This window comes from Eutrigla gurnardus (assembly GCF_963514095.1).
Source record: "Eutrigla gurnardus genome assembly, chromosome: 13".
Lineage (NCBI taxonomy): Eukaryota > Metazoa > Chordata > Actinopteri > Perciformes > Triglidae > Eutrigla > Eutrigla gurnardus.
In genome coordinates, this window is record NC_139936.1 from 4,907,705 (window position 1) to 4,933,715 (window position 26,011).

The 26,011-nt window shown below is 42.6% G+C and overlaps 1 protein-coding gene across 18 annotated transcripts in view; it reads left to right on the forward strand.

The window, feature by feature from the left end:
- The first annotated feature begins 246 nt into the window (after positions 1 to 246).
- The window catches only part of trpm3 (transient receptor potential cation channel, subfamily M, member 3), a 117,584-nt gene continuing 91,819 nt past the window's right edge, over positions 247 to 26,011 (forward strand). For 7 of the 18 annotated variants that reach the window (XM_084025742.1, XM_084025734.1, XM_084025735.1 and 4 more), the window contains exon 1: positions 21,984 to 22,266. In XM_084025742.1, the coding sequence (XP_083881868.1) occupies positions 22,177 to 22,266 (90 nt within the window). In that variant the 5' untranslated portion in view covers positions 21,984 to 22,176. Of the gene's footprint in view, positions 475 to 21,983; positions 22,267 to 26,011 lie in introns of those variants that run through there. The other 11 variants (XM_084025743.1, XM_084025746.1, XM_084025740.1 and 8 more) reach the window with 5 other exon arrangements.

The following is a 26,011-nucleotide window of genomic DNA, read 5'->3' on the forward strand; positions in this document are numbered from 1 at the left end:
ATCAGGAGACGGCGGGGAAAAGTAAAAGAGAAAGGCGAGAAAGGAGTTGGAAATTTCTCCTGACAAGCGTTCAAAGTGAGAAAGAAGACTTAAAGAAGGAAGACAGCAACCGGGACTGAGGGGAATCGGGCTTGTTCAGTAAGGCAGCAGAGTTGAGGATGAATTGAAGATGCCACCTGTGGCACTAGTTTGATTGAAGAAGAGCCTCCCCGACTAAGCGTGGCTGCCTCACTTCCCACATCTTTTTATTCCACACGTATTTAACACTCCATGGCTTCCAAGAAGAAGTGGGCTGAGCGGAGGGAGCTGCGCCGGGATCGACCGTTCTCCACCCGGGATGATTCATCTGTCGCGTCCGGGACATCTGGGCCGGGGCGTCCCACCACCAGGGGGCGCTTCTCGGAGTCGTGGAAGAGGCTCAGCTCCAGAGGGGGGTCCACCAAGAGGGGGGCGCTCAACTCTCAGCAGCCACCGGTAAGATGTTTTGAGGATACGCAGGCCCTCTCCACACGCTCCCCCAGAGATTAATCGATGACCTGGGTGCTGGGAGGGTAAGGGGACAGGAAACGTGGCTGTCAAGATAGCACCTCGCCTGGGAGGGAGTTTGGCAGCGCGGAGGGATTAGGAGGTGATGGGTTGGGTTTTGGTAGACCAACTTGTTGATTAATTTAGTTTAGAAATAAGGATTTAAACGTCAAGATCCTCAGCAGATAGGTCACTCTGTGCTGTCAACCCAGAAACACGTCTTTTGCTAGTATGCAGTTGTTTTCAGCATTATGCACTCTTCCCCCGCCGTTACCTTGGAAACCAGGTACTGCAGACAGAAAACAATTTATATAAAAGCTGACACCTGTTCTCAACTTTTGGGGTAATTGCTAGATAATCAATGTCAGCTACTGGAGCACCACGGCACATTATGAAATGAAAGTTTTCTTTCAAAGAGGCAACAGTCGGCTTTATTGCTTTATAATGAACAGTGGAGCTTCGATATTGCCACGTTTATAGACGTTCTGGAGATTGGCAAAAAGAATTCTGCCGCAGTATTTATGAATCAAGATTCACTTGTGTAAGTAAAATGGGCGTTGATGATGGTGATTCAACAAAGTTGCTACTAATTTGAGGAAATGTAAGATTATTAGTCAACATTAATTAAGTTACATTGACAACAACTGACAGCTGGGAGGCTTTTCAATGACTTTGGCTTACATCTATAGGGAAGTTATTCAGCAAAATCTGATTTGTAGTATTGTAGTGAAGTAGTGGTTTCAGAATAAATTTAAAGATTGGAAAATAAATATTCCACTTGTCGAACATGTGATAGAACTGAAGATAACATTTAGGTGGGAGATATTGAGAGAATTGTGAAAGGACGATATCCGTTACTGTTGTCTTTTGTTATTAAACTCCATTCCTGTCTTTTTTCGTGTCTCCTGCACCTTTCGTCAAGGTGCTGGTGTTCACAGGACTTCGATCGCTGTGCACTCTCTGTCTTTTGGCAGCATCTGTCAGGCAAGCGGAGAAAAAAAAAACACATTTCTCCATGTGGATCTGATGGATCTGGGGTCCCATCAATTCTATTTTTGAAATGTGGAACTGAACTGATGTTTATGGATCAAGGTCAGAATAGCTAAAGCCGACTGCGAGCTGATGGTCTATCATACTGAGCCAAACTGTGTGATATTTGGCAGTGATATCTGAGCTGGGAGACGTGTGGGTGACAGAGATATTCACGGTTGGGGATGGGAGATCCACTTCTGGGTTTTTTTTTCTCAGTTATGCTCCAGTAACCAGCGCTGTTTTGTATTGCACACATATTCTGCTGTAGAATAAAACATTTCAGGAGTGTTTTTTGAGGCAATACTTGCAGTGAGGTTTTGGGCTTCCAGATAGATTTGTCACAAATGAATAGCGACTTTTTTTTACAAACTGAATCTTTGTATTTTATAACAGTTGAACAAGTGTCTGTACTCCTGTCTGCTTTTCTAGAATTCATGTTTGTGCACGTGTCGGTGTGCACAAAGCCGAGCTCGAACCTCAGGGATTTGTGTTGCTTAGATATGAACTGCAGAGTGATACCAGCACAACACCACGTCTAGTCTCAAATCATTAGACACTTTGAATCATTAGTCGCTTGTAATAGCCAGGTGTGTGTGTGCGTGTGTGTGTCTGTGTGTGTGTTATTGAGCGAGTGAGCCTTACTGTGTGTGACTGGCTGAATGAGAGCGATGGAGAGTGAAGGATAGAAATGGGAAGAGAGAGTGAGTGAGAGAATTACTCCACAGGCACTTTGAGAATCCAATACTCGGCGATAGTGCTGAATGAGTGAAAGCCGAGGAAAATCAGATGGAGGGGAGTGAGAGGGAAGGGCTTAAAGAAAATTCAACACTTTGGATTTAGGTTTGTCTTTTTAAATCCCCAGTGGAAGTCGATATGTTACCGTCGGAGGTGTGAATCCTCTCAGATATATCTATTGAGGCTGAGTGACCTGCAAGTAGGGGTGTGACGGTTCGTATTCATATGTTTTGCAGCGGACCAGTTGCTTCCAGCTGCAGCGGCGCTGTGGCACGCTAGTTGGTTTGGCCCGGTTAGCCGGGATAATCAAGCTCAGTGGACCACACTTTGTGTCGGCACAACCTGAATGCATCAACTTGAGGAATAAAGCAAAAATAGACTGGATGGAGAGTCTCTCTCCCCAGTGTTCAGGCAGCCACCCACTGCAGACTCAGACTGAGCCAAACTAACAGCTAATGCTGTGTATCTATTGACGCATATATGCGACCGCACTCGAATGTAGATGATACAGAATTAAAGCATATGGTCAATCATTCTACTCTGTTGTTTCTGCCCTGTACAAACAAACATAAGCCCCATTCAGGAGTTATAAACAGTCAGATTATTATGAAGTCAGAATAAGAAATACGCTCCCCGAGGGGGAATTTGGTTACATTTACATTGCAGACATTTCTATTATGATTTTTAATTGAAAATATGCCAGTATTTAAGCGCCTCATCTGTTTAAAGTAAGAATGATTTGCCCATGAACAGCTGTTCAAAATGAATGAACAAAAAAGTTATTATTTTCTTTTTTTAATTCCCTATTATATTGAAAATGTACTGAACCGCGACCCCCCCCAAAAAACACGGTACGTACCTGCCTGCAAGAAACAAATGATAGGATGATGTGTAGAAATTTGTATCTTGTTATACGAAATATTTTTAGTTGTTGGGTTTCAACCATGGATGCAGGATTTTGACTTTTTCACTCCGGATACAGATACTTGGGCTGTGGGTATTGACTGATTTTCAGTTTTGGCTGATTAGACTTCTTATCAGGTGGATCTATTTATTCCATGACGTCCAGAAAACATCAGTGAAAGCCGATACACCTGTGTGAATGTACTATGGGTAGAATGTGATCATAAAAAGCAAAGAACACGTTGAAGTAATCACATTAATTACCGCTCAGCCAGTTCTCAGTAGGCCTTTCCGTTGAGCTAGTAGGCACAATCCATAAAGTGGACACCTAAATAAAGTGCAGTTGCTGCTATTTTATTATTGATTAAACCTGTACTCTTCCTGCTTTGATACACGCTTTGGCTGCTGAATTATATACATTGGAATCTGCGTTTTTTTGTGTGGTGGATGGCTCATAATAAGTACTTTATTCTGCTGCAAATGCTGTGGAATGTAGCAGACAATGTTGTTACTTATTATTTTTAACCGGTTTTGACAAATTTCAGACCAGATATGGTTTGGAACTGTGATTTTTTTTGAATCAGGAAGTCCATTTATGTGACATGCATTTATTTTTGCAGTACTACTCCATCTTTACACACCCTTTGTAGTGTATTATCTACCTGGCCCTCCTCTTCCTTTTGTGTGAGTCTGTTAGAGATCGTAGAGATCATCTGCAGATAAAGCGCGTGTCTCAGTTTGTCTGATGCTTCTGTCTTCATTGTCACACGAATGCCCTGCAGTTCATCAAGCCATCTGTGGATCACAGAGGCCTTCTGCTCGATAAACCGTAGCTGGAGAAATCTCCTGTTCTTTTCTCAGGTTTTAAATCGCGTGTGTGCTGTCTGAGTGGGTTTTGTGCTTCTATAAATGCGTAAATCTTCACTGGCCTTGTGATCCGATTCAGCCGTCAACGATTCTAAGCATCTCATGCATTGCAACCTCAATTTTCCCTATTGCTGCACATGGCTGTACTTTTGAATACAAGCAGCTTTTCTTCCCTTTTTATTTAGAAAGCGCTCTCAAACATAACGTATAACAGTTTCATCTTTACAATACCAGTGTCTGTGTGACCTACATAAACATTATAAAAACAAAACATCAATCCTCCTGCAGTGCATTATATGTGTGCTGTAAGCTCCCCCCAAAAAACAAGGTTTTCACATAGCGGCTCTCAAACATGCCTGTGGCATAAATTAGCCTAGCAGCTAGCAAACTTTCCCTCACTCCTACTGAACAACACCACGGATGAATTTCAGCTTGCATGCCCAGACTTTGTTGAATCAGTCCTAATTTCTAGCGAGAGCAACAAGCTAGCGAACCTTTTTCCGTACCATTCATGCAGAACAGTGGAATAACGGGAGCAGTCCGCCTTAAACAGGCTTCTGTGTTTAAGCTCCGTCCTCAGCGAGTCGTTCACGTTTGCGTCGCGATCGCTTCTTAGATTCGAGAACGTTTCACACCCCTATTTGAATGTGCATGTATGTTATCGTGTGAATATGAGGAGAATATGGGAATTGAGATGGGATGATGTTGTGAAAGCCTCGCAGCCTCACATCACCCTGATGCTTCTGGCTATAATGAGTCTAACTCTAGTATCACAGTGGTTTTGAACGTATACATTATGCCCACTGTGATCACCCCAGAACTTTAAAATGAAGCCAATTTGTCTCCTTTCCCCGGCGGTGTTTAGTCGCTCTGATTAGGCCCACCGTTGCTCACTATGTGTTTGTCACTGTGCTGTTTTGTTGTTAAGGAAAAGCAATTAAAAGTAACAGCAAACTGCATCGACTTTTATCGGAACAACAGCAACTTTTCAACATTGTGCCGTCCGTCGAATGTAAAATACGGATCTGTCATAGAGAAGAGTTACTGAAAGGAGAATATGTCCATATCAATAACGTATCCAATTTATCATGCCTTCATCTGAGCTACTGTGCTGTGTCTAATGATGTTGTTCTGGGTGACTAAACATCGTTGCCTCTGAATTGGATTCATGCATCCATCGAACCACTTCAATGTGCCCACTTAACACGCCGTCTTTGCATCAGTTATTATGTCCTGCAGCGTGTGTGTTACGTGTTTGTCGAAGCGGCTAAATCCATATTTTTATCACAACAATGACACTACGTGATAACGTGAAAGCTATTATGCATTAGAATTAAAGCACAAACATAACAAACATCTGATATCTGATCTCTCCTCGTGAACAAAACACCTTTTTTTAGCTTAGCATTGTTTTTTCTTTTTAAATGGAAATTAATTTACTTCTCTTCAGACTTCCTGTAGCCGGGGGAAACCAAACTGAAAATGCGTTAATGCTCGAATCGGATTGTCATTACAATGAACCCAAGTGTGATATTACTCGGAGGTGGTGAAAAGAAGCGAATAGTTTTGACGGAAACGGTGCACGGTTTAACGATTTGTGTTGTTTTTTTGAAATGGTTTGCTTTTAGAAGAACAAATCGGTGGCTCACACGTTTTTAAAAGTGTGGTGTTGTGAGTTTTTTAGTGGGACATCTGGCATTTGTTCTTTAGCTGCTCGGTAGCACAATGCAGCCAAACGGCAAATTCTCTACACATTTTAGTTCTTAAAAAAGGAGGATAAATTCAGAGCCCTGTTGGGTGCCTGGAAATAAAAGATAAGTTAATCTTTCATTTGTCCCACAGCGGGGATAACTGCAGTATTACAGCAGCAATGGGGCTAGTGCATCAGTCAAAAAATAAAACCAGTATAAAAATAGCTACGTGATAATACACGCATCTTTTTTCTATCAATAATCTTAAAGAAGATGTTCATAAAGTCTCTCTTCATGAATACAGTTTAAATAATCCAGTATCTTTAAAATCAGGCACTATTTTTCACTTCTCTACCACGATGGTGAACGAGAGAGCTTGACACCAGATGCAGCAAATCACCATTGTGTCACTTGAAAGATGTGAGATGCGGTCACTGGTGGAGAGTAGTGGGAAGAGCACGTAGTCCTGAAGGTCCTGTCTGTCAAAGAAGGTCGACCAGGTGAAACCAGGTGGCGTCTCTGGGGTCCCTGATCAGTCGAGGTGTTGCAGCATGTCCTGTTGTTCCATGTTGACTGCTTGTCTGCTGATGCATTTGTCTGCAGGGAGTTTTGGGAGACCAGTATGATCTTAAAGCGGTTGTGGAAGATACAGAGAAACAATAAATCTACGATCTCAGTCTGTGATAATGTATTAGTTACTAAAAATGAGAGGTTGACCTGGAGGGTAGAGATGGGGCTGCTGCAGCTGTCTGCACTGAGGACTATCTGTGTGTGCTAATTGTCTCCTGTATGACTTGCAGTATTCGTTGATGGTGCAGGCAGACAGAAGAGGCCATTTGGGTCCATTTATTTTTGTGGGTTCGGGTTGGTGCAGTTACTCCCTGTAAGCCGAACAGCAGGGTGAACCACAAGTGTGCACCGAGCGAGACTCTAGCTCCCAAACACCGATATGAAATTGATTCTGAAAATCACCCCCATGAAATAAACACATTTTCTATATGTGTACTGCAAGTAAAACTACTATAATTACACAAAATAACATTACGTCTGTTACTATAAAAAGTAATAATGAGTCCCTTTTGTCTTGTCTTTTGACTCCTCTTCTGCAACGCAGAGCAGAGGAACTCAACGACGATGAAAACATGATAAAACTGTCCAATGCTCTTGACTCGGGGCACACAGTGGCCTCCAGACATGGTGCAAAGTACAGCACAGTCTGCTTTGGGTGGTGATCTGCTTATTGAATTTATTGTTGCAAGTTCTCATTTGTTATTCAGTGCTCCTCTATACACCTTCGAGGCAAACATTTCACAGGATTATTTCTCTTATTTTTCTCCACTGTTTTGTAAAATGCACATACGTTTTGAGTAAATGTGGGAAAACAACATGCATTTATTGTTTAACCTTCAGTTTACACGTTCCCCTGATTATCCTGTGAACCATTATTTCGTCCATATGCCATATTTCTCCCCACTGCCAAACCAAAAATATACAGCAATAAAGCGTGCTTTCATGGAAGGTTTGTCTCTCAGCTGCTCAAAGCTGAAATTGAAGAGTCGTACTGCACCAACTTTCAGCTTCATCACACAGAGCTCTTCAGATTGTGTCTTTGGCCGCATGCAGAACATGACAGTGTGGGTGCTTTGATAAGACAGTATGATACGAGGATGAAACATAGGCCCACATGGCTCCCTTTGCAGCCCGAATGTGCCGTTGAATAACTCAGTTTCTTCGAGTGGCTTTGCTTTTTCTCTCTGCTGTGGTGAAGTTATACTTGATGCAAAGTAGCTGGATTCATATTTATGAATTTTTAGAGTTGCTTTGCTTGTGCAAGTTGCAGCTTTACAACGATAATTTCTCATTTTATGTACAGTTTTTTAACTTTTTAACTCCAACAATTGTGCTGCGTTATATGCATATATATGATATGGATACATACAGTAACAGAAGACAGTTTCATGAAGCCAAACAATCAGTTTACTGCATCACACATAGACTCACTTAGATTATTTTTCTTTATACATGAGTGCAGCTAAATGCTGATATAATAATTCTGCTATTCTTCATCATTATTGGGCCTTTTTTCCACTCGATGTGGCGACTTATTTCATGCCGCCACAGACATTGTGTTCGATGGGGAGACTAAGAATAGTTTACCTACAGTATATACGGGGGTGTGAAGCCAAGTGTGAAGAAGGATGGAGTGTACTAATGGCATGGTAATGGCATTTGCTAGAGTTCCACTCACACTATTATTGTCTCAGAAAAGCTTGGAAAAGAAAAAACTGTGATGTGCGTTTTTTTCTTTTTCTTTTGTTTACTAAACTTGCTTCAATTTTCACGCCTATTTCCCTGCTAGCAGCATTCATACTTTCACTGTGGCCAAATTATACTGAGAATCCCATCGACAAGCACCATCTATTTATGCTGATTATTATTATTATGTATCAAGTAAATGCTTTTCAAATCCACGACGTGAAAGTGAAAATGACTCCCCTTGGCAGTATCAAAAACAACAAATGTACCCCGCCATCTAACTCCTACGATGCACGTGATTGGACGGTACGAAGCACAGGTGACAGCTCACTCTGTAGTTGATCTGTATGCATCTGTAAAAAGAACAAATGAGGTTGAGTGTGTGATAAGAGAATTTCATGAGACTTAGTTGGTATTCATATGACATTTGGCTGAAGGATTTGGGATGAAATATGATCTTGGAAGTCCCGTTTGAGTGTCCAATAAGTTTAAAGGCTTATCAGATCCGATGCTCCCATTGATCTATTGTCAGTCTGGACGCAACCTTTATACTGTCACCGCACATAAATCACATGTGGGTAGTGAGTCTACTTATTTATGGTGTTCGCTAAGGTGTAGGAGTCCGTTTGTACTAGTGATTCGGCTCTAATGTCATGCGAATACGCATAAATCATCCACCTGCCTCCCACCCGAATAAATTATTATATGTCCGATTTAGAGACCCACATTCTCATGGACATTTTCCTCCTCCTATTCTTGTACCCCGAAGGCTGTGTGGCTTTTTAAATTATGCACTTTATAAATGTACAATGTGCAGAGTAATGTCACTGTAGTAAATATAATAGAACATTTAAGCTGGAAACAGAACAATTCTTCACATTACTCGATATAAAATACCGCTGTTCAATTATGGCCGAGTGTTTTTTGACATTTTCAACAGACCGGCCTGTCTTCTCTTTAGTTGAGTTACTTGTTAGGAGCCAAAGCCCCCCAGTTAAACTTTAATCCATATTATATCAGTAACTTAAGATGATCAACTTAATAGTTTTGAACCAGAAGGTCAATGATTCAGCGTTTTAATCATCGACATTGCATTTCTTCTGCTCCTGCATCTATATGGTAATGTATCTGAAGCTTTATTATCTCCTCTATCTGTCAATTACAACTATACTAAATTGGACCATAACAGTGTTTTGTTTCGCTGAGTTATTTTTTCACTCATGCACATTGTTTTCTTAAAGGCATCCTTGATGGTAGTACACAGCCAGCGGCGTGGGTGGAGAGGACTCACACGACCTATTGTAAATCATTAGCCTCTCGTAATTACACCTCGTGCTAATTAAAGAGAAATGAAGTAGCAAAGGTAATCGACAGAGCATACGGATGAGAGAGCCATCTGGATGTCGCGTGGTGGGTGGTAGACGGACGGAGACGGAGAAATCATTCACACATCGGTCCCTACGCCACCGCACCGAGGGACTACAAGGAGCAGATCAAAACGCCAGAATGCTAAATCAGACTTTTCCTTTCATTTAAGGGTTGAAGTGTTAGTCGGCGTAATTGGTCTCTCTCCGTAACTGTTTTGCCACTCCTGAGACTTCTTTTTCGGTTAGGGCTGAGTCATAACGAACCTCAGGCTGGGCTGCTGGCATGCCAACATAGCCAAGTCCTCAACATTTTAATCTGCTTAACTCACGTTTCACTGTCAGACCGGTAGTATAAATAAGCTGGTTATTTAATGGCATTGATGTGTGTGTGTGTGTGTGTGCGTGGAGGGTGTTGACTGACATCCGTAGCAACAGTAGCTTGGAAACGGCCCAAAGTATCACGCAGAGTTTGCTTAAGCAGCGAACGCAGTGGGAGGTGTTAGATTGTGGGAGAACATGCTGCGGGAGACAAAGCATCATTTGGGAGGATGAAAAAAGACTTGTTTGTACGTGATTTCTGTGTATTTGTATGAGACGGAGGAGAGCGAATGCATGCGATACGGATGGATATTCAAGTGTGAGAGGATTGAGTAGGCAGGATCACATCGAAACATCTTCGGGTGCTTGGGGTTACAAATAAAAGTGGTTTACCTTTTATCCATCACTTTTCCTATATATCGCTCTCGCACGCAAAGACTTTCTCTTTGTTGCAGCCTAACGACGGAGATGGTCTCCCTAGATACCATTCAGAGAGGTGTCGTGGATGGTGAACTTTTCAGAGCGAGGTAGAAAGGGCAAAATGAGAACTCTCTCCATGAAAAGGAAAAGGGAGGGAAAGCAATAGGACAGGGTTTGATAAGGTCACATGGCAAACTTTTGTTGCTGTTGGCCCCACTCACCTTGCTGAGGGGATGACCACAGTTGACCTGCTAGATGTGTGTGTGTGTGTGTGTGTGTTGGTGGAAGGCGTATCCTGACCTTAAAACCACTCATCATCATCATCGTCGCTCCAGCTCGACTCCAGCTGACTCTCTGATGTTCCCGCCGAGTTCCACTGAACTATTTGTGAGTTTGCATGTCTGCATAAACGACTCAAAATAAAAAAAGGAGCTGACACATTTTTTTTGTAGATGAAATTCCACATTCTACTCCAAAGAGCCGCCTGTTGTTCTTGTAGTCTTGAAAGAGCGTTAAAAAAAATGTGACTCTCAAAACTGTAGGTTTAATTTTCGCATTAATTTCTCGTCTCTCCTTTCTCTCAGTTTAACTGAATCTGCAGATCCATTCATCCCCCTCTGTTCTCTCTACTATAAGATTTAAGAGAGGGAGCGGTTACGGCGGCTCTATAATCCTTTCTCTCCGCATGGCTTTTGGATCATTTGTCGAAGTGAACTGTAAGAAACCGCTGTGAGGTTTCTAATGAATTGAGAAGCTCTTATTCATTAAATCACTCTGATTGAAGTGTGCTTTTGTCCTTAACTTAGCTTGCTCTTTGCCTTCCAGGCCACCGCGCTAATTCTCGTTAGCAGGAATAAAGTGAAATCACCTTGTTTGCGTACTAACACTGATTATTTGGTTTTAACCAAATAATTAAATCATAAATGACCAAAACATTGTTCATTTGTGTTCATTATCACCAGTCAGTATGGAATCAACACATTTCTGAACACAGGATATGGTGATATATAGCCTTTTCTTCTTCTTTTTTTACAAAAGAACATGATTTGAGTTGCTCCCCTTATGGATTTGTCAGATTACTGGCACGGTGCCTGATCAAAGCTTTTTTTCCAACCCTCTCATCTAAGCAGCCTCGCTCTGAATTCCTTCCGCTAATTTATCCTCACTCAGACAGAGGAGAAGAAATGGAGAGAGAGACACGCAGACAAAACCGGGTGAGAGTTGCTCAGTCATGCCTCAACCAAAACAGCTTCCATTAGACAGTTCGCATCAGATTACAGCTGTTTTATATGCAGAGAGAAAATACGGCTTTGAGTTTCCTTTCCTCTCACGCCGATCGGTAGCTTTTGGTGCGGTGTGTAGTTGTCACAGACAAAGCTTGACTTTGAAATCGCTACTGGCCACACTTAGCCTTTTTAAACCTGAGCTCGAGACTACTCATTATTTCTTTATTTCGGATGAGGCAGCCTGCCTCCAGCACGGTGTGCTGTGGGAAGCCTGGTGTTATTCAAAGCTTTCCATGAGTAGAAAGCAGTCAGGTGTCGTCTAGCCTGTGTTGTCCTTCTCCAACCTTTTGCCAAACCTATAGGGAAACCAATAGAAGGGTATGTAAATTTAGACATATTTGAATAGAGATCCGTTTATCTGGAACCCTTGTCGCAGCCCGTCTTTGAACCGTGACTTTGAAGCCCTTCTGTTTGAGGTCTATGAGGTCTGGGCTATAAGGCCACGCGCATCCATCTATGTATTTCCTGGTGTAGCGACGTGGCAATTATGATTGCCATAAAAAAACATTACCGGGGGCCCTGGGGCCACTGGGCTGCGGGTCTAGGTTTATTACACCGACCCGCAAGATGGTAATTACACTTGGTCTGCGTTGCTACAGCAACATGGATGTTCTCTATGGCTGATGCAGAATTTATGTCAAGGGAGTCTGGCATTTTGTTTTCATACACACATTTGCAGGCAGGCATTTAGAGTGTGTGTGTGTGTGTGTGTGTGTGTGTGTGTGACGCCTTCTCAGTGGGGGCTCATTTCAAAGATGCAGGGAACAAAATGGAGGAGGTGAAGCTATTAGTTGTACCATCCGCTGTTTCACCTCAGTGGTTCCATCCACTCAACGCTGTGATCTGGTGTTTAGACCTGGAAACACTCGTCAGACACTCAGCAGCTTTTACATACAACTGATCCAAACTTCTTGGAAATTATCTCATCAAAATCGCAGAAGCCTTATTGGCTTGTGCTCGTCTTACTTTCACTGAATCAGGGCTTTTTTTCCTCGAAACTTTAAGAATAAAATTACAATATTCTTGAAATCTTTCTAGTCTTTCGAGTCAATCTGGGTTCCCAGATTGAATTAATGGATCAATAGTGTAGTAAAACCGCACAGCGTGCTGAAGAACGAGGCTTTAGGTTTTTAAGATGGCAGTCCACTCTGCAGTATCGGAGGGAATGTTCATTATAGTGGCTTCTGACACTGAGCCTGGTCTGCATTGCTCTGTTGACTCAGAAGATTACATCGGCAAGTACTAAAGCTAATCTGGCATTTATAGATTCCTCTCTGTGTGTGTGTGTGTGTGTGTGTGTGTGTGTGTGTGTGTGTAGTGGGCGAGTGCCCTGTTGCTGGACTGACAAGGACTTTGGGGCTTCAGGTATTACAAGACGGCTGCACTGATCTCCTGTCAATCCAGAAAGAGAGAGAGAGAGGAGGAGAGGCGTTTTTAGGGGGGGAGGTTGCACAACATTAACTTTTCTTCCATTTTTTTCTGCTACTTTTTTTTTTTATAAAAGATTTCACTTTAAAACAGGATGATAAAAGGTCAACCAAGTTGCAAATAAAGAATTTGGATGGATGAAATACTGCCATTTTAAAAAGGACGTAAACAAACAAATACAACAAACAATAACTAATTGGACTAATGATCAAATGCAAATGTGCAAGCATTTTCTCCTGTGAATCCCAAATTAAAAAGCCGCCTTTGACAAAGTTGACTTGTGTATTTTGAGAAGCAAAGTGCAGCAGTCGGTCGTTTGACGCAGCTTCCCAATGGTTTTCTTTCTTCCATCTCCACTGGCAATAATGACCCCACCGTAGGCCGTCTGACTTGTGGAGTGCAGCGGTTTTCAATCTTCTGTTTTTTTCCCTGAGGCGCATCATATGTAGACATTTATATTCTATTGCCAAGTCCAGCAATTTCACTCATCTGTCATCTTTAGTTTGAGACAAATGTAAATACTCAAAGAGTCACGAGGCATCTTGTTTCTGTGAAGAAAAACTGAGTAAGTTGGCCTTTTTAATTCTAACTTCACAGATAAACATAAATCACAGATACTGTATAATCTAAATTACTCTGGTAGACAGTTAATGCTGTTGTTAAACACAAATAAAACACAAACAAATCTCTTTCTTCGCTTCAGTTCTGCTGAGACATTCAGATAGAAAACCTATTGTGAGGGCTTAAATCGCTTCGGCTGCTTTAATGACGCCACATTCTGTAAAAAAGCAATTCAATGCTGGTGTCCGAGGATGACACGTGTAATAAGTACACCACATTGTTTATCTTAAATGTGTCTCTTTGTTTCCCTCTTTTCTAATCCCCCCCCCAGTCAATTCCTCATCTCCTCCACTCATTTCCTTCCCTCTCTCCTCCCGGAGTCAGTCAGTAAGTCGGACCGCTGGGTCTCACAGGGACTGCAGGGATGTTCTCTCTCGCCACGGTTCATCGTAACACTTCTCTGCTTCGTCGAACAGAAGATGGAAACGCTAAAAGCCTCTTCCACAACTCGTACTTGTGGAGAAACTTGAAGCTTAAAGCTGGTTCCCATAAAAAAGAATGTCTGTTTAACCACATGACGCCGTTGCACCATTGACATTCTAGACTTCCACTATTGTTTCGTTGTTATTGTTTTCATGGTCGTAGATTGATTCTGGAGCCTCGATAGTCAGGGTTGGTTAGGGTGATAGCGCTGGCTTTTTTCATAAAGGGCCTATAGCCGTGTTGATGCTTTGGGGTTTTCATGTTAATTTGGCAAACAGTGGCCTGTTACAACACTGCATACCAAATAAACACTCCTATCAACAGTGTTAAGTAACAATTATTTTTTTTTTAACTGATGCTGTGAAATTAGTAACCTTTCATGTACTTGATTTCTTTTTTTAATCACGTTGTAAAGCATTAAATTTATGCACAGCAGAAGGACAATTAGCAGGGAGGTTTGCTCTAAACATTCAAATTATTGACTTTGTCATAATGGGAATTCATGTTTTACTGAAAGGAATAACAGAGTCTAAGTGAATTGTTAGTCGATGTTATATTTGAATCAAAGCCTACAGTTCCAAGGCTTGGTGGCATTTTTCTACAAAATGATTCCTTCTCCAAGGACCGCCAGAAGTCCTTGTATATTAGTCATTATTATTCATTGCCAATTACATGGACAGAGTTCCCATGATTGGGACATGCTGTGTGCGGTTTACGCCTTCCTCGGTTTTGAGGAAGTTTGCTTTTGAGCCGAGGCTGAAAACAACAAAACAACACAAACATGCTTTTCAATACAAAGCAGGGCTTCTCGGTGGATGATGTCACATTTTCCCATCGTCTACATATCAGTGCTCATATATGAATGTATTCATTGGTTAGTTTGTCTGATATCTGCCAGGTTTAACCCTAACAAAGTCAGTTTATTCAATCCTGTTTGCAGGATAAGAGATTCATCTTTAAGTCAGTGAGAGATCTAATTTAAAGGATGCACTTCATGTGGTTATGGTGAGTGAAAGATCCAGTCTCTCAACCGTGAGTCTAATGGTGCTTATCCTTAATGCAATCGTGTAGTCGTGAGATACTCGTGGTTTTACTTCCTATTATGGGGAATGCCAAATGCCACATAAATAATTTCTGCTGCAGAGAAAAGCGGATCGGGATCTTGCTGTTCCTTTCAGACTGCCTCACAGCATGAAGTACTACTTCCTAAGCTAAAAGGTTACATTTATCTGGAGGAGAGATTGTTGAAGTTCTCATTCAGTCAAAACCTTCCATGTTAAATGTTCCTTCTTCTCGACCTCAACCTGCCCCCCCTTGTCCAATTAGTGTCACCTTGTGTCTACAACATTTACCTCTCAGTGTCAGTTCTACAGCACGATTGATTGATTGACGTTAATGCAAAGAAAGAAGGCGGGTGTAATGGTATGAGTAATAAGGGCTTCTAGCTGGAGAGCGGTGAAATAGCAGGAGGAATATTTTCACAGAGATGGTCACACGATATCCTGATAATGCTGCAAATTACCATAATGCCACAGTCCTACTGTATTATAGAAAACATTTTGAAGTCAGCGGCTTTAATGGGACATATTTCACAGTGAAACGGAATATTTGAGCAGTGTATAGTTACAAGAGGGATTTGAATAAAATCCTTTGCACATTATTTGACTGCTTAAAAGTGGGAGGGGTGAGAGGTGAGCTCGATACGGAGCTACAGAGGACTGTCGGCTCCACACACACCTCCTTCACCTGTTGTGTGATTCGGAGGAGGAAGGAGAGATGAAAACTTTTTTTCATTTTCAGAAATCATTTTTTCATTTCACTGGGGTTTTTATGAAGATATTATACCCCTTTGACCCCCTATATGAGGATCGATGGAATGTGGCAGGCAAATCTTGTGGCTGATGGATCTAAACAGTAAACTAAACTTTATTAATCTGAAATAACATTATGTTAAACTGCGATAATGGATGGACACGCTGACAACCCCCTGCATGCCGTTATTTTTGATTAGTGCAACCTTCTCAGTGTGCTACCTCTGTCTTAACTGATAACGCCGCAGTTCGTCAACAGTGGTTTGCACCTGCCGATAATAATTAGCAGAACCGCCAGAGGCTGAAATGTCAGAGGAGAGATTTTGGACCTGATATCCGGGATGTGAAGACAGATACTTGTCACAACAAGTTGGGGGGGTATGAGGCTTGTTACAGACCTTTTAGGAAGCATTAAAGTGCAACAGGGCATTGTCGTTTTAGCACAACTAAGATGGGTGGTACAACTCAGCGATTGATGGTGAGTGATGGTGAGTAGCGGTGGAAAAACAACACACTTTGAGAGCTAAAGTGTGTGTGTGTGTGTGTGGTTCCATCCCGCAGGCTAATAATCATTGCCTCTCTCCAGATGGAGGAGTGTACCCGACTCAGCAGAGGTCTTCCTGGTTCCTCAGGGCAGGAAAGTAGGGGGTAGCAGTGTGTGTGTGTGTGTGTGTGTGTGTGTGTGTGTGTGTGTGTGTGTCGTTTGAGTGCATACGGAGGGAAGTATTGAACTGTCACTTACCATAAATCCTCCAGGGGACGGGCATCACGCTGAGACGAGGGAGAGGAGGCCAAATTAGATATAGACTTTTGGCACCATCAATCTACGAAAGACAACTTTGTTATCACATACCTTCAGCTGATGAAAAACTGACAGCGCCATTGTCTGTAAAATGTGTGTCTGTTTGATTGACAGGGTCATCTGCATGTGTACTTTATACCTAATAGAGGAAGAGTACAGCTAAAAGCAAGACGTTTGTAATGGATGTTATCTCCTGCAGACAGTAATGCATGTATATACATGTATAGAATCAATATACCTAATGCTTCTCCAGCGAAATAATGCAAAAATAGAAACATTAAGATGCTTTTGGGAGCAGATATGCATGCTGGTTCAGATAAAAAGCAATTCAATTTCAGTAGAACTTTAAGTGCAGGCACACATTTAAAGGTGCTATATACGAGATTAAGAGCATTTCTACTGCCTCTCAAAACGGTGCTCGCAGTAAAAACTAATGCAAATGTTTCACTATGACTCAAATTAAAAATGTAGCCGATAAAATAGAACAATGCTATTCCTCGGGCAGGCGTTCCTCACTCAAATACCAGCGGAGAGATTCACGTTTGCAAATGAGCGAGCGACTCGTCGTCGGGAGCTCCTGGCTTTGTTTGATTGACAGGTGGAAATAGACTTTGTTCTCACTATTGTCACGGTGCAGATAGGTGATGTCACCAGGTCTATCTGTGGCACATATGTCTCCGAGTAGAAGTGATCTACACGCCGCCCACTCGGGGTTGTTACACACAAGTATACAGCAGATGATGAAATGTACAGTTCCCTCACGACTACTTGTTGGTCGTGAGTAAATTATTCAGATATTCACCGATACACTCACACATTTATATAGTACCCCATAAATCCACATCTACACGCGGTGGAGCAAATTGACTTGGCACAGAAATCATGCTGTGCACGCAGTATATTCTGTTGTGATTCCTATTTAAAAATGTCATTCACCTCAATCTCAATCTCCCCCGAGATAAATGACCACGCAGCACTATTCCCCCCCACTTTGTAGTGACAAAACATTCTGGGATGTGTATTGTTTTTTCCCTTCACCATCTGATACGTGCTCTCGGTGCCCAAGCACTCAAGATAATTCACAGTAAATTGCTTCCTTCATCTGCCAAGTTAAGTTCCCATTGGGAGAAATGATTCATTGTGAGAGAATTCAATCTCATCTTGCCTGGTCTTGTTCTTTGCCAGTGCTGTAATACCTTTTAATGTTCAGATAATTAGTCACGCCAAGAAGAGGGAGAGGATAAAACAAACAAGATACTCTCTTGTTTGCAGCAGGTGTGTTGAACCGGTGCCCCCTGGTGGTTGCAGTGTGCATGTTACTTGTTTGGCAGTAAAATAATCATCATCATCTGATTTCCTGATGCATTTTGTATTCCAAAGGCCGTCTGTCTGTTTCTAGTTTCTTATAGAAACTGGAAGCTTGAAATTGATTCAGTTTTTTTTTTTAATTGTCGCTTTATCTGGTTTGAATGATGGGGTCGTGGCTGAGACTGATAATGAGCATTAGAAGGTTGCCATCTAGAGGCAAGATGCAGGCGGTGCAGAGTGGTGCACTGAGCTGCGTGTGTTTGCTGAACCATTATATGGGGTTAGATGGAGAAGTGTGAAGCGTGAGGGTTTGGAGGGGAAAAGGCACACTCACATGCTGCTCTGTTACTACCACCCCCTCCTCACACACACACACACACACACACACACACACACACACACACACACACACACACACACACACCCCGTCTCCACAGTGACTGGCTGTACGGTTGACAGACAGATCTCCCAGAGGTCTCGGTGGTCCCCAGGGGAGCTGGTGGTCAGCGAGGTGGATACTCTTAATGTCAGTCCCTCGCTGTCAGGGCAAAACACCTCCTTACTGTGAGGTGGTGACTCAACAGAGTAAATTAGGACATTTCCTAATACAGTATGACACTCTACTTTATCCTTGAAGTATTAGAATCCACTTTTTCCGGAAATATGGCAGCGTATTAGTCATGTCATTTTCTGTCGCATTGCAACAGCTATTGTTTTAACTTTAATTTATGGGCGAAAAACAAAAATCTTTGTTCATTATGTGTTTCTCTTTGTTCTTTATTCTGCTTCCAGGATAACTCCATCCAACTCCATTGCTTCAATGAATGGGATTGCTTTAACTGCTCATGAAACGTCATTTTTCTTCAAGGTTTCCTTTTATGAAAGCTTGAATATACGGCAAACTGCTGCCTTTGCATTCTTTATGCATATTATAAGCTTACCTTGCTTCTTTTTTCTTTCATTTATTTTAAAATAATGTGGCTCGTTGAGCATAATTCTGACTGCAACAGTTAAGACTCTCAAACACTGACATATCGTCAGAAAGAAGTAAACAACACAAATGTCAGTAACGTTCCATTTGATTCTGCAAATTGGCACATTTGTGTGACGACGTCATAAATTTAAAGTTTGGGTGTAATCCGCAGTTACACGTGACTTCAGCAAGCATGCTACTGCAGACAACGCCCGGCACGCTGCCAAAACTCGAGGTGAAACTCAAGCTCCAGAATTGATTGTCCGTGAGTGCTTGTGGTGGACATTAAAAGGCTATTTTGACAGTTTGGGTCAAACAGAAGACCCAAAAGTACCACTGGGATGAATACACGCACCAACCCGCCCTTAATGTGCAGAGATTTAAGGTCCCCGGTGACAATGTGTGGCACATCTAACAGGAGGCATCATGTGTTCTCATCAACTCCTCTAAACCCTCGGTGCTTTTATCCCTACACCAGAGAGTCACTGAATCACTCCTCATCCCGTCCAAACATGCCAAATCCATGACAAAGAGAGCCGCGACAGCTTGTGACTGGTATTGTAATCATCCTGTGAGTCTGTGTGTGTGTCGTCATGGTGAAATGTGTTCCTACTGTAGCAGGAAATACCCCAGAAGTGGTATTGAGTACTTTGTCAGGTGATTATATTCCTGTCTGTGGACAGATTTTGTTAGCACAATAGTGTCAGACTACATCAATGTAGTAGATTTGGCATTGCGGCCTCGAGATGAAAAATGTTTTCGTATCTTTTGTTTTGACAAGCATTTGGTTGTTTGAGTGTCATGAATCAGTTTGAGTGACTAGAAATAGAACTAAAGGCACACCAAACACCCACAAAGATGAGGCAATAGCTAATTTTACCTTTTTTTTATCAGTGTGCTTCATAATCAAGCCATCAAATCTCTGAGAGCTGCTCTTCACTGATAAGAATAAAAAGCACTTCTATGTTCTTACCTATAGCACTTTGATCATAGCACTGTTGTTCTTAAGGTATCCTTACTTAACAGCTACTACTTCACTCAGACGAGGACCTAACATTTGTTTCTATTTTTCACTCTTACTTTATTGGCAATGATGTAAATAAGATTCACCATGTTAATATGCTCGAGGGCACTCCTTTATATAACAGTGATCAGGGTCCACATTAATCGTTTGCATACATAGAGATGAAGAAAACTATTGTGATTTATAAAATATATTATTGCGTACGCCTGTCAGTGTGCAACTTACTTTTTAATGAGTCCCAGATCAACTTGGAGCTCGCAACAGCCTCGTATGCCACCTACTACACGCCCACGTTCACCCATTAACCGTCAATGCAAAACACCTCATGGATGTTTATGCATAGTAATGAGCCTGATGATCGATGGTTCTCTCACCTCAATCAATGATTCTTTACCGTGAATCCATGCAACCGAAAACCTTTTGAGGTGCTTATGGGTCAGGTGGTCCCTGAACACTCATTCCTGCCTAATTCTTCTGTTCACATCGTTGTAACAGTGGCAGTGTATCCATCACGCCCCATTCTGAGGATCACCGGAGTATGTTTATGTTCCAACAGTGATCGCTTTGTTCCGAAATTCTTTAATACCATTTAAAGTCTTGGATTTCTACAACCGATGTTGATCATTTCAGCAGCCGGATCCAGATCTGACCCCCAGTGTTTCAGCCTCTACCCTGCCCTCAGGGGTGCAGACAGCACTGGTGAAATATTGAGCCATTTCAGCTGGCTTCTGTCTTTTACAATTAAAAGATGCTTATGGAGTAGTTATGACTCACTAGCACAAAATCACACTGCTAGTTTGAATGTGTATGATAAAGTGGATCTATGTAAGAAGCATATGATCTGACTCCAGTTCACCATCTATGTCTCCAGCCTCTCTTGTCTCCAGAGTGGGTGCTTGCATGGGTCAGTGAACCACATTTGCATGGTCTTGCATGGTCGCACCTCTTCCAGGTCCCTGTAGTACAGCTCTACCATTTGAGAAAACACAGAAATCATTAAGCCTATAATGGAGCCTGATAATCTCAGGCTTGTGTTGCAATAGATAGTTAGACGTTAAGATAAAGTAAGATGACTGTAGGCATCTGTGAGGTGGAACAAGAAGAAAGTACAGCACAAAACTTCAAATATTTGGTTCTCGTCAAAAAAGAAAATTTGATGTGAGAAGCCTGATTAGATGTTGTTAATTTATCAGCAGTAGATAAAGTAAAATATATTATATACACACAAGTTTATTCTGTTCATACTCGGCTCAATTAGAAAAAAAAAATACAATGTTACACATGCAGATGAGTAAGTAGGTCGTACTCGTCTCCGCTGCCACATCACCAAGTTGTTTCATGTGCTTCCATCCTCAATCTCCATCTGAATCCATTCTAGAAGACGGGGCTTTGACTCCACTTCACCCGTTTCCCATTCGACCACCATACAGTGCCTCATCAGATCTCTTCCCGTCAATTCTGTCTCTCTCTCTCTCTCTCTCTCTCTCTCTCTCTCTCTCCATCGCTTGCCCCCCCCCCCCCCCATGCGCAGAAGCAATCCTTTTTTCTCGTGCATCCTATCCTAGTTTCAATTTCAGCTTGTTCATCAGTTGAGTTGGATCTTATTTTATGTCTCCCCGTTCACTCTCTCCCTCCATCTCTCTGTCTCTCTCTCTTCCATTCTCCCCCTCTCTCTCCTCCTCCTCTCATCTTAGAGACAGTAGTGCGCCTGCAGCCTCGAATCTAAGCCGCTGCCTGTCAGGCTGCTCCGTTTATGCGCTCTGCGCTACTCTCCGTCTCTCCTCTCCCCTCTGCACTGCACTGCACTGCACTGCTCGTCTCTCCACATCTCCATCTCTCCTCCATCTCTTTCTCTCCTCTTTTTCTCCCTCTCTACCTGCATCCCTCTCACGCTCCACGCTCGTATCTCTTCTGTGCATTGCTGCGCTCTGCTCCATTGTTTGGGAAAATACTGTACACTCTTGGTTTGGCTCTCTTGGTTTTTTTTTTTTTTTTTTTTTTTTTTTCGCACCAGAGCGCCAGAGAGTACACTCGGGCTACTGGTGGAAGAGGATACAGATGTTCCTGGTGCTCCAGGCTTGGCTTGCCTCGGACTCTTTGGATCTGTGTGGGTCGGTGAGGAGGAGAGGGCAGGGAGGGAGGGGAGGGGGGGGCAAAGAGCTGACCAGGTGAGGGCTTCATCTGCTCGGGGGAGTAAAGGCTTCAAGGTGGTGGCAGTAGCGGTTGATGGGTGTCCATCGAGGGTCATGCCCTGGGACTTGCGTGCTTTTCGGCAGTCGGAGTTGGAGACCCTCTCCCATTTTTGCCCCCCTGGTGGGGCAGCATTGATCCTGGTCCCGGGAGAAGCCGCCGGGCACCAGTGGCTGCAGCGTGAAGAGTGGGCATCATGAACCAGCTGGATGCACCACGGCCACTCAACTGGACCATCAGAAAACTGTGCCATGCAGCCTTCCTGCCATCTGTACGCCTGCTAAAGGTAAAAAGAACACAGGGGGAAGGGAGAGTGGGGATGAACTGAAAAAAAAAAAGGATGTCCGGGGAGATGTTGTAAAAATATGTCAGGCAGCCCTTCTGCGTTCCTGCCACTTTCCAAAGGGAGATAAGTAGAAAGTGGTGTGAGGATACAAAATGAATGCTGGAAAAGCTGCTCATGCACATCCCTGGCTTCCTTCAAGTGTACTTAGAGCATAACCCAGTGGATGTAAGGCGGGCTTTAAGAGGGGATAGAGGGAAGGATGTGGACCAAAATGAAGTGAGTGGCAAAACTGCCAGCAGAACGCTGAGCCTGGGAAGTACGGGGATGCGCAAAGAGGAGAGGACAAAAATGGAGACGGGAGCACGATGTTAGAGAGATGCACACAGAGAGGGACAGAAATGGAAGAAGCAGTGAGAAAAAGTGTGTGAGAGAAAGCAAAGATTTATAAATGATTGAGAGCAAAGGAAAAAAATGAGTGTCCAGTGTTGGAAATAGCAAGAGGTTTGGCACAAAGGGTGAAGGTGAAGAAACCAAGCGAAAGGAAAGGTAGACTGTGACTGAAAGAGGCAGAATAGGAGGGAAGAGAGGCTTTGTAGGGATGGCTGAGCAGAAACGGTGAATTAGAGATGGCAGACATTTAGGAAGAGGTGGATGTGCAACATCTTATCCCAGGAGACCGGTGTTACAATGAATTCAACAATGCACCTCGATGTAAAACCTTGTGTTGGTCTTGCGTATTTTGTGAGAAGTAGCCAGGTTTAGTTGGCAAACTACACCTTTTTCGCCTCATCACCTGAGCAGCAACATAACGTGTGTGAATGCGTGCTTCTGGCTTGTTTGCAGACATCCTTAGCCTGGAACCTCGTCGTTATTCAGTTGTGTGCTTTCCCAGTTACAGGCGCTGTTTAAAGGAGAGCTATTGTTGGAGGTCTTGAATGCCTCTCCTTTGATCCGGCTTTATCAAAGTGTCTCACAGAACAGCGTCGCTGTGATGTTGAAGCACGCGAGTAAAGTGGCTGGGCTCACATGTCAGCCATTTGCATTTGTATAGCCTGGGTAAATGAATATCAGTGTAATCCTTGATTGAATGTGCATTGTGTGTGTGTGTGTGTGTGTGTGTGTGTGTGTGTTTGTGTGTGGATGTGTGTGTGTGTGTGTTTGTGTGTGTGTGTGTGGATGTGCATATTGTTGCTGTTCCAGTAACAGCAGTAAGTGTGCTTTACTGTGGAACTTTAGATGAGGGTAGAGGCAGTGTTGTCTCTATGCTTGTGTGTGTTTATGGTATTTAGAGCAACCCAAGGTGCTGTAAAAGTAATGAAAAACAAAAACGTTCATGAATTGCACCAGTGGACATTTTTAAATGGTGGGTGATTTCAGCAGCTCTCAGAAATAAACATTATACGAAGTAAAACCACTCCAAACGCCCTCTAAAATGTTAGCTTAGCTTGTTCGCTTCCCAAGATGATGTCATCAAGCGGAGACCTTTTTGGATTTAGTGCAAGAACAGCGAATAAGTGATTCTCTCTGTGGGACTAAAAGTTGAATATGTTTTATTTAAATGCAGGGCTCCCAGCTGTGAAACAGGAAATGTTCCCATCCCTCATTCCCTCTGTGTCCAGATACGCAGCAGCTCCAGAATTAACAACACGGCTACCACCGTGTTGTCTCTCCTGTTTAGCTCAGGAGATACTTGTTGAAATGAATTAAAAATGAGTTTTTAAAATATTGATATTGTAAGAGATGATGATTTTCATGGAGGGCGGAGCTTGGTTTCAGGATGTCTATTTCAACTGCCACCGCTTTTGAATTGCTTTTGTTCAGTTTGAGGTGAAAGTCTTCCACTGTTTTAATGCCAATAGCAGCAGCTGAACCTGCAGCCTGGTCCATGTTGGTGAATCTAGAGGTGAATCCTCCCAGGGAGACATCAGGCTGTCACTGTGAAATTACCGTAATGGGCCTATCATTATTGTTGGAGATTTCTGCACGACAAGCACTTCCCTCCCATGTCCCTCTAACTTATTACCTGCCTCGCTGCTGCCAACCGCACACTTATGCTTGTGTGTGACTACGATTTATAGGCTGTCAGTGATGTTTTGTGTCATCCTTGGACAGGAAATATGTCTGACAGATTGTGGGGGTGCATGTTGGTGTCTGTGCACACACGCCTTTCTGTGTTCGAGAATGTGCATTAATGATGCACTGCTACAGACACGGCTGACGTTGCAGCAATTATGTACCCTGCAAAGCACCGATGTGTTTGCATATGATTATAACTCTGTGATTTGCTCATAGTGAGAGAAACAGTGTACAAACAGGACATTTAATAGGCAAAACCTTTGATTTTAATATTAAATTGATGTTTAACACCAAGAAATTAGTGTCTTCTCAAGTTTAACCAGTAATCCAATCTAATCCCATGTTTAATACAAACACACAGAACCAGAAGAACCTGCTGTGATTTCATGCAGTTTATAAAAAAAAAAAACGAGTGGAAGCGTGTGTGTGTGTGTGTGTGTGTGTGTGTGTGTGTGTGTGTGTGTGTGTGTGTGTGTGTGTGTGTGCATGATACAGACCTGAAGTATGGGTGTCTTGACACTTTTACAGGGTCTAGACCCAGCAGCTCATTGCATTGGTGGTTGAATTAACTCTGTTTGACGTCAGAGTGTAAATGAATGCCCTTGAATGCAAACTTGGTGTTTATATGTTGATTTGGTTTTGTCAGTGTGTGAATAACTTAAGTTTTAGAGGATTTACTATCTTTAATGAGGGGGATTTCCTGTCTAGTGGACAGAAGGCAGTTTTTCCCCCCATAGTACTTGTTTTTGTTATTGTGTGTCTGCACAGGCGGTAGCTCTACACTAACTCAGTTTTTATTAATGATCCGGAGCTGACAATGAATCAAGTTTGTACTGATATGACTGCTCAACAAGTAATCGACTTCATTACAACAGCTTCCCATTGACCTTTGAAATGGCAAGCAATTGGTCAAGTGCCACTTCAGAAGACTAATGCCTATATTAGTCAGGGCCCTGACTAATGGTGGTGGTGGTGTTCCTTGAACTAGGACACCTAAAAAAGAGAGAAGTTCCACTGGTCCATGTGCTCTCTCATCCGGTGCATCTAGCCAGAAGGCCACCCAGAAACCGTCACACAGTTTGTAGTCCACTGTCTCTTTGCACACTTGTGCTGTTTTATCTGGACCTTCACAGAAGGAGCTCTTTCCTGGACATGCTTGAGGGTGTAGATTTAATCTGTCGGAGCTTGTGTCTCGCTCCTGAAATAATTCTATAGTTGCGATATTGACAACCGAGATTTTTTAACAAGTTTAAGCCTGGAGTTTGATGGGGACTCAGCGGGATAAAATAGAACAGAATCTGAAATAGAAAAATCTGTCTTCTTTGATCCTTTCTTGTAAACTTTAATACGTCTTTCTGATATGAATATGAACCTTGCTCATATTTCACATATATCTGCTTAGTACATAGTACTTTTGATCATCATACTATAATATATATATATACACATGGAATTGTCTTAACTGCCACTTCTCTATTAGTTTCAAGGGAGCACATCTCCTCAACCATTTAGGAAATCAGATGGTGCTAATGCCTCTGCAGTGCTGTGCAGTAACTGTGTAAAGAAATTGCTGCATGCAGTGAATACATTAATGATCCTTTCTTTGGTTCTCGTCATGAAGTTGTTCATTTTCTGCCCTCCCTCTCTTGTCTCCACCTTGCATTTTTGT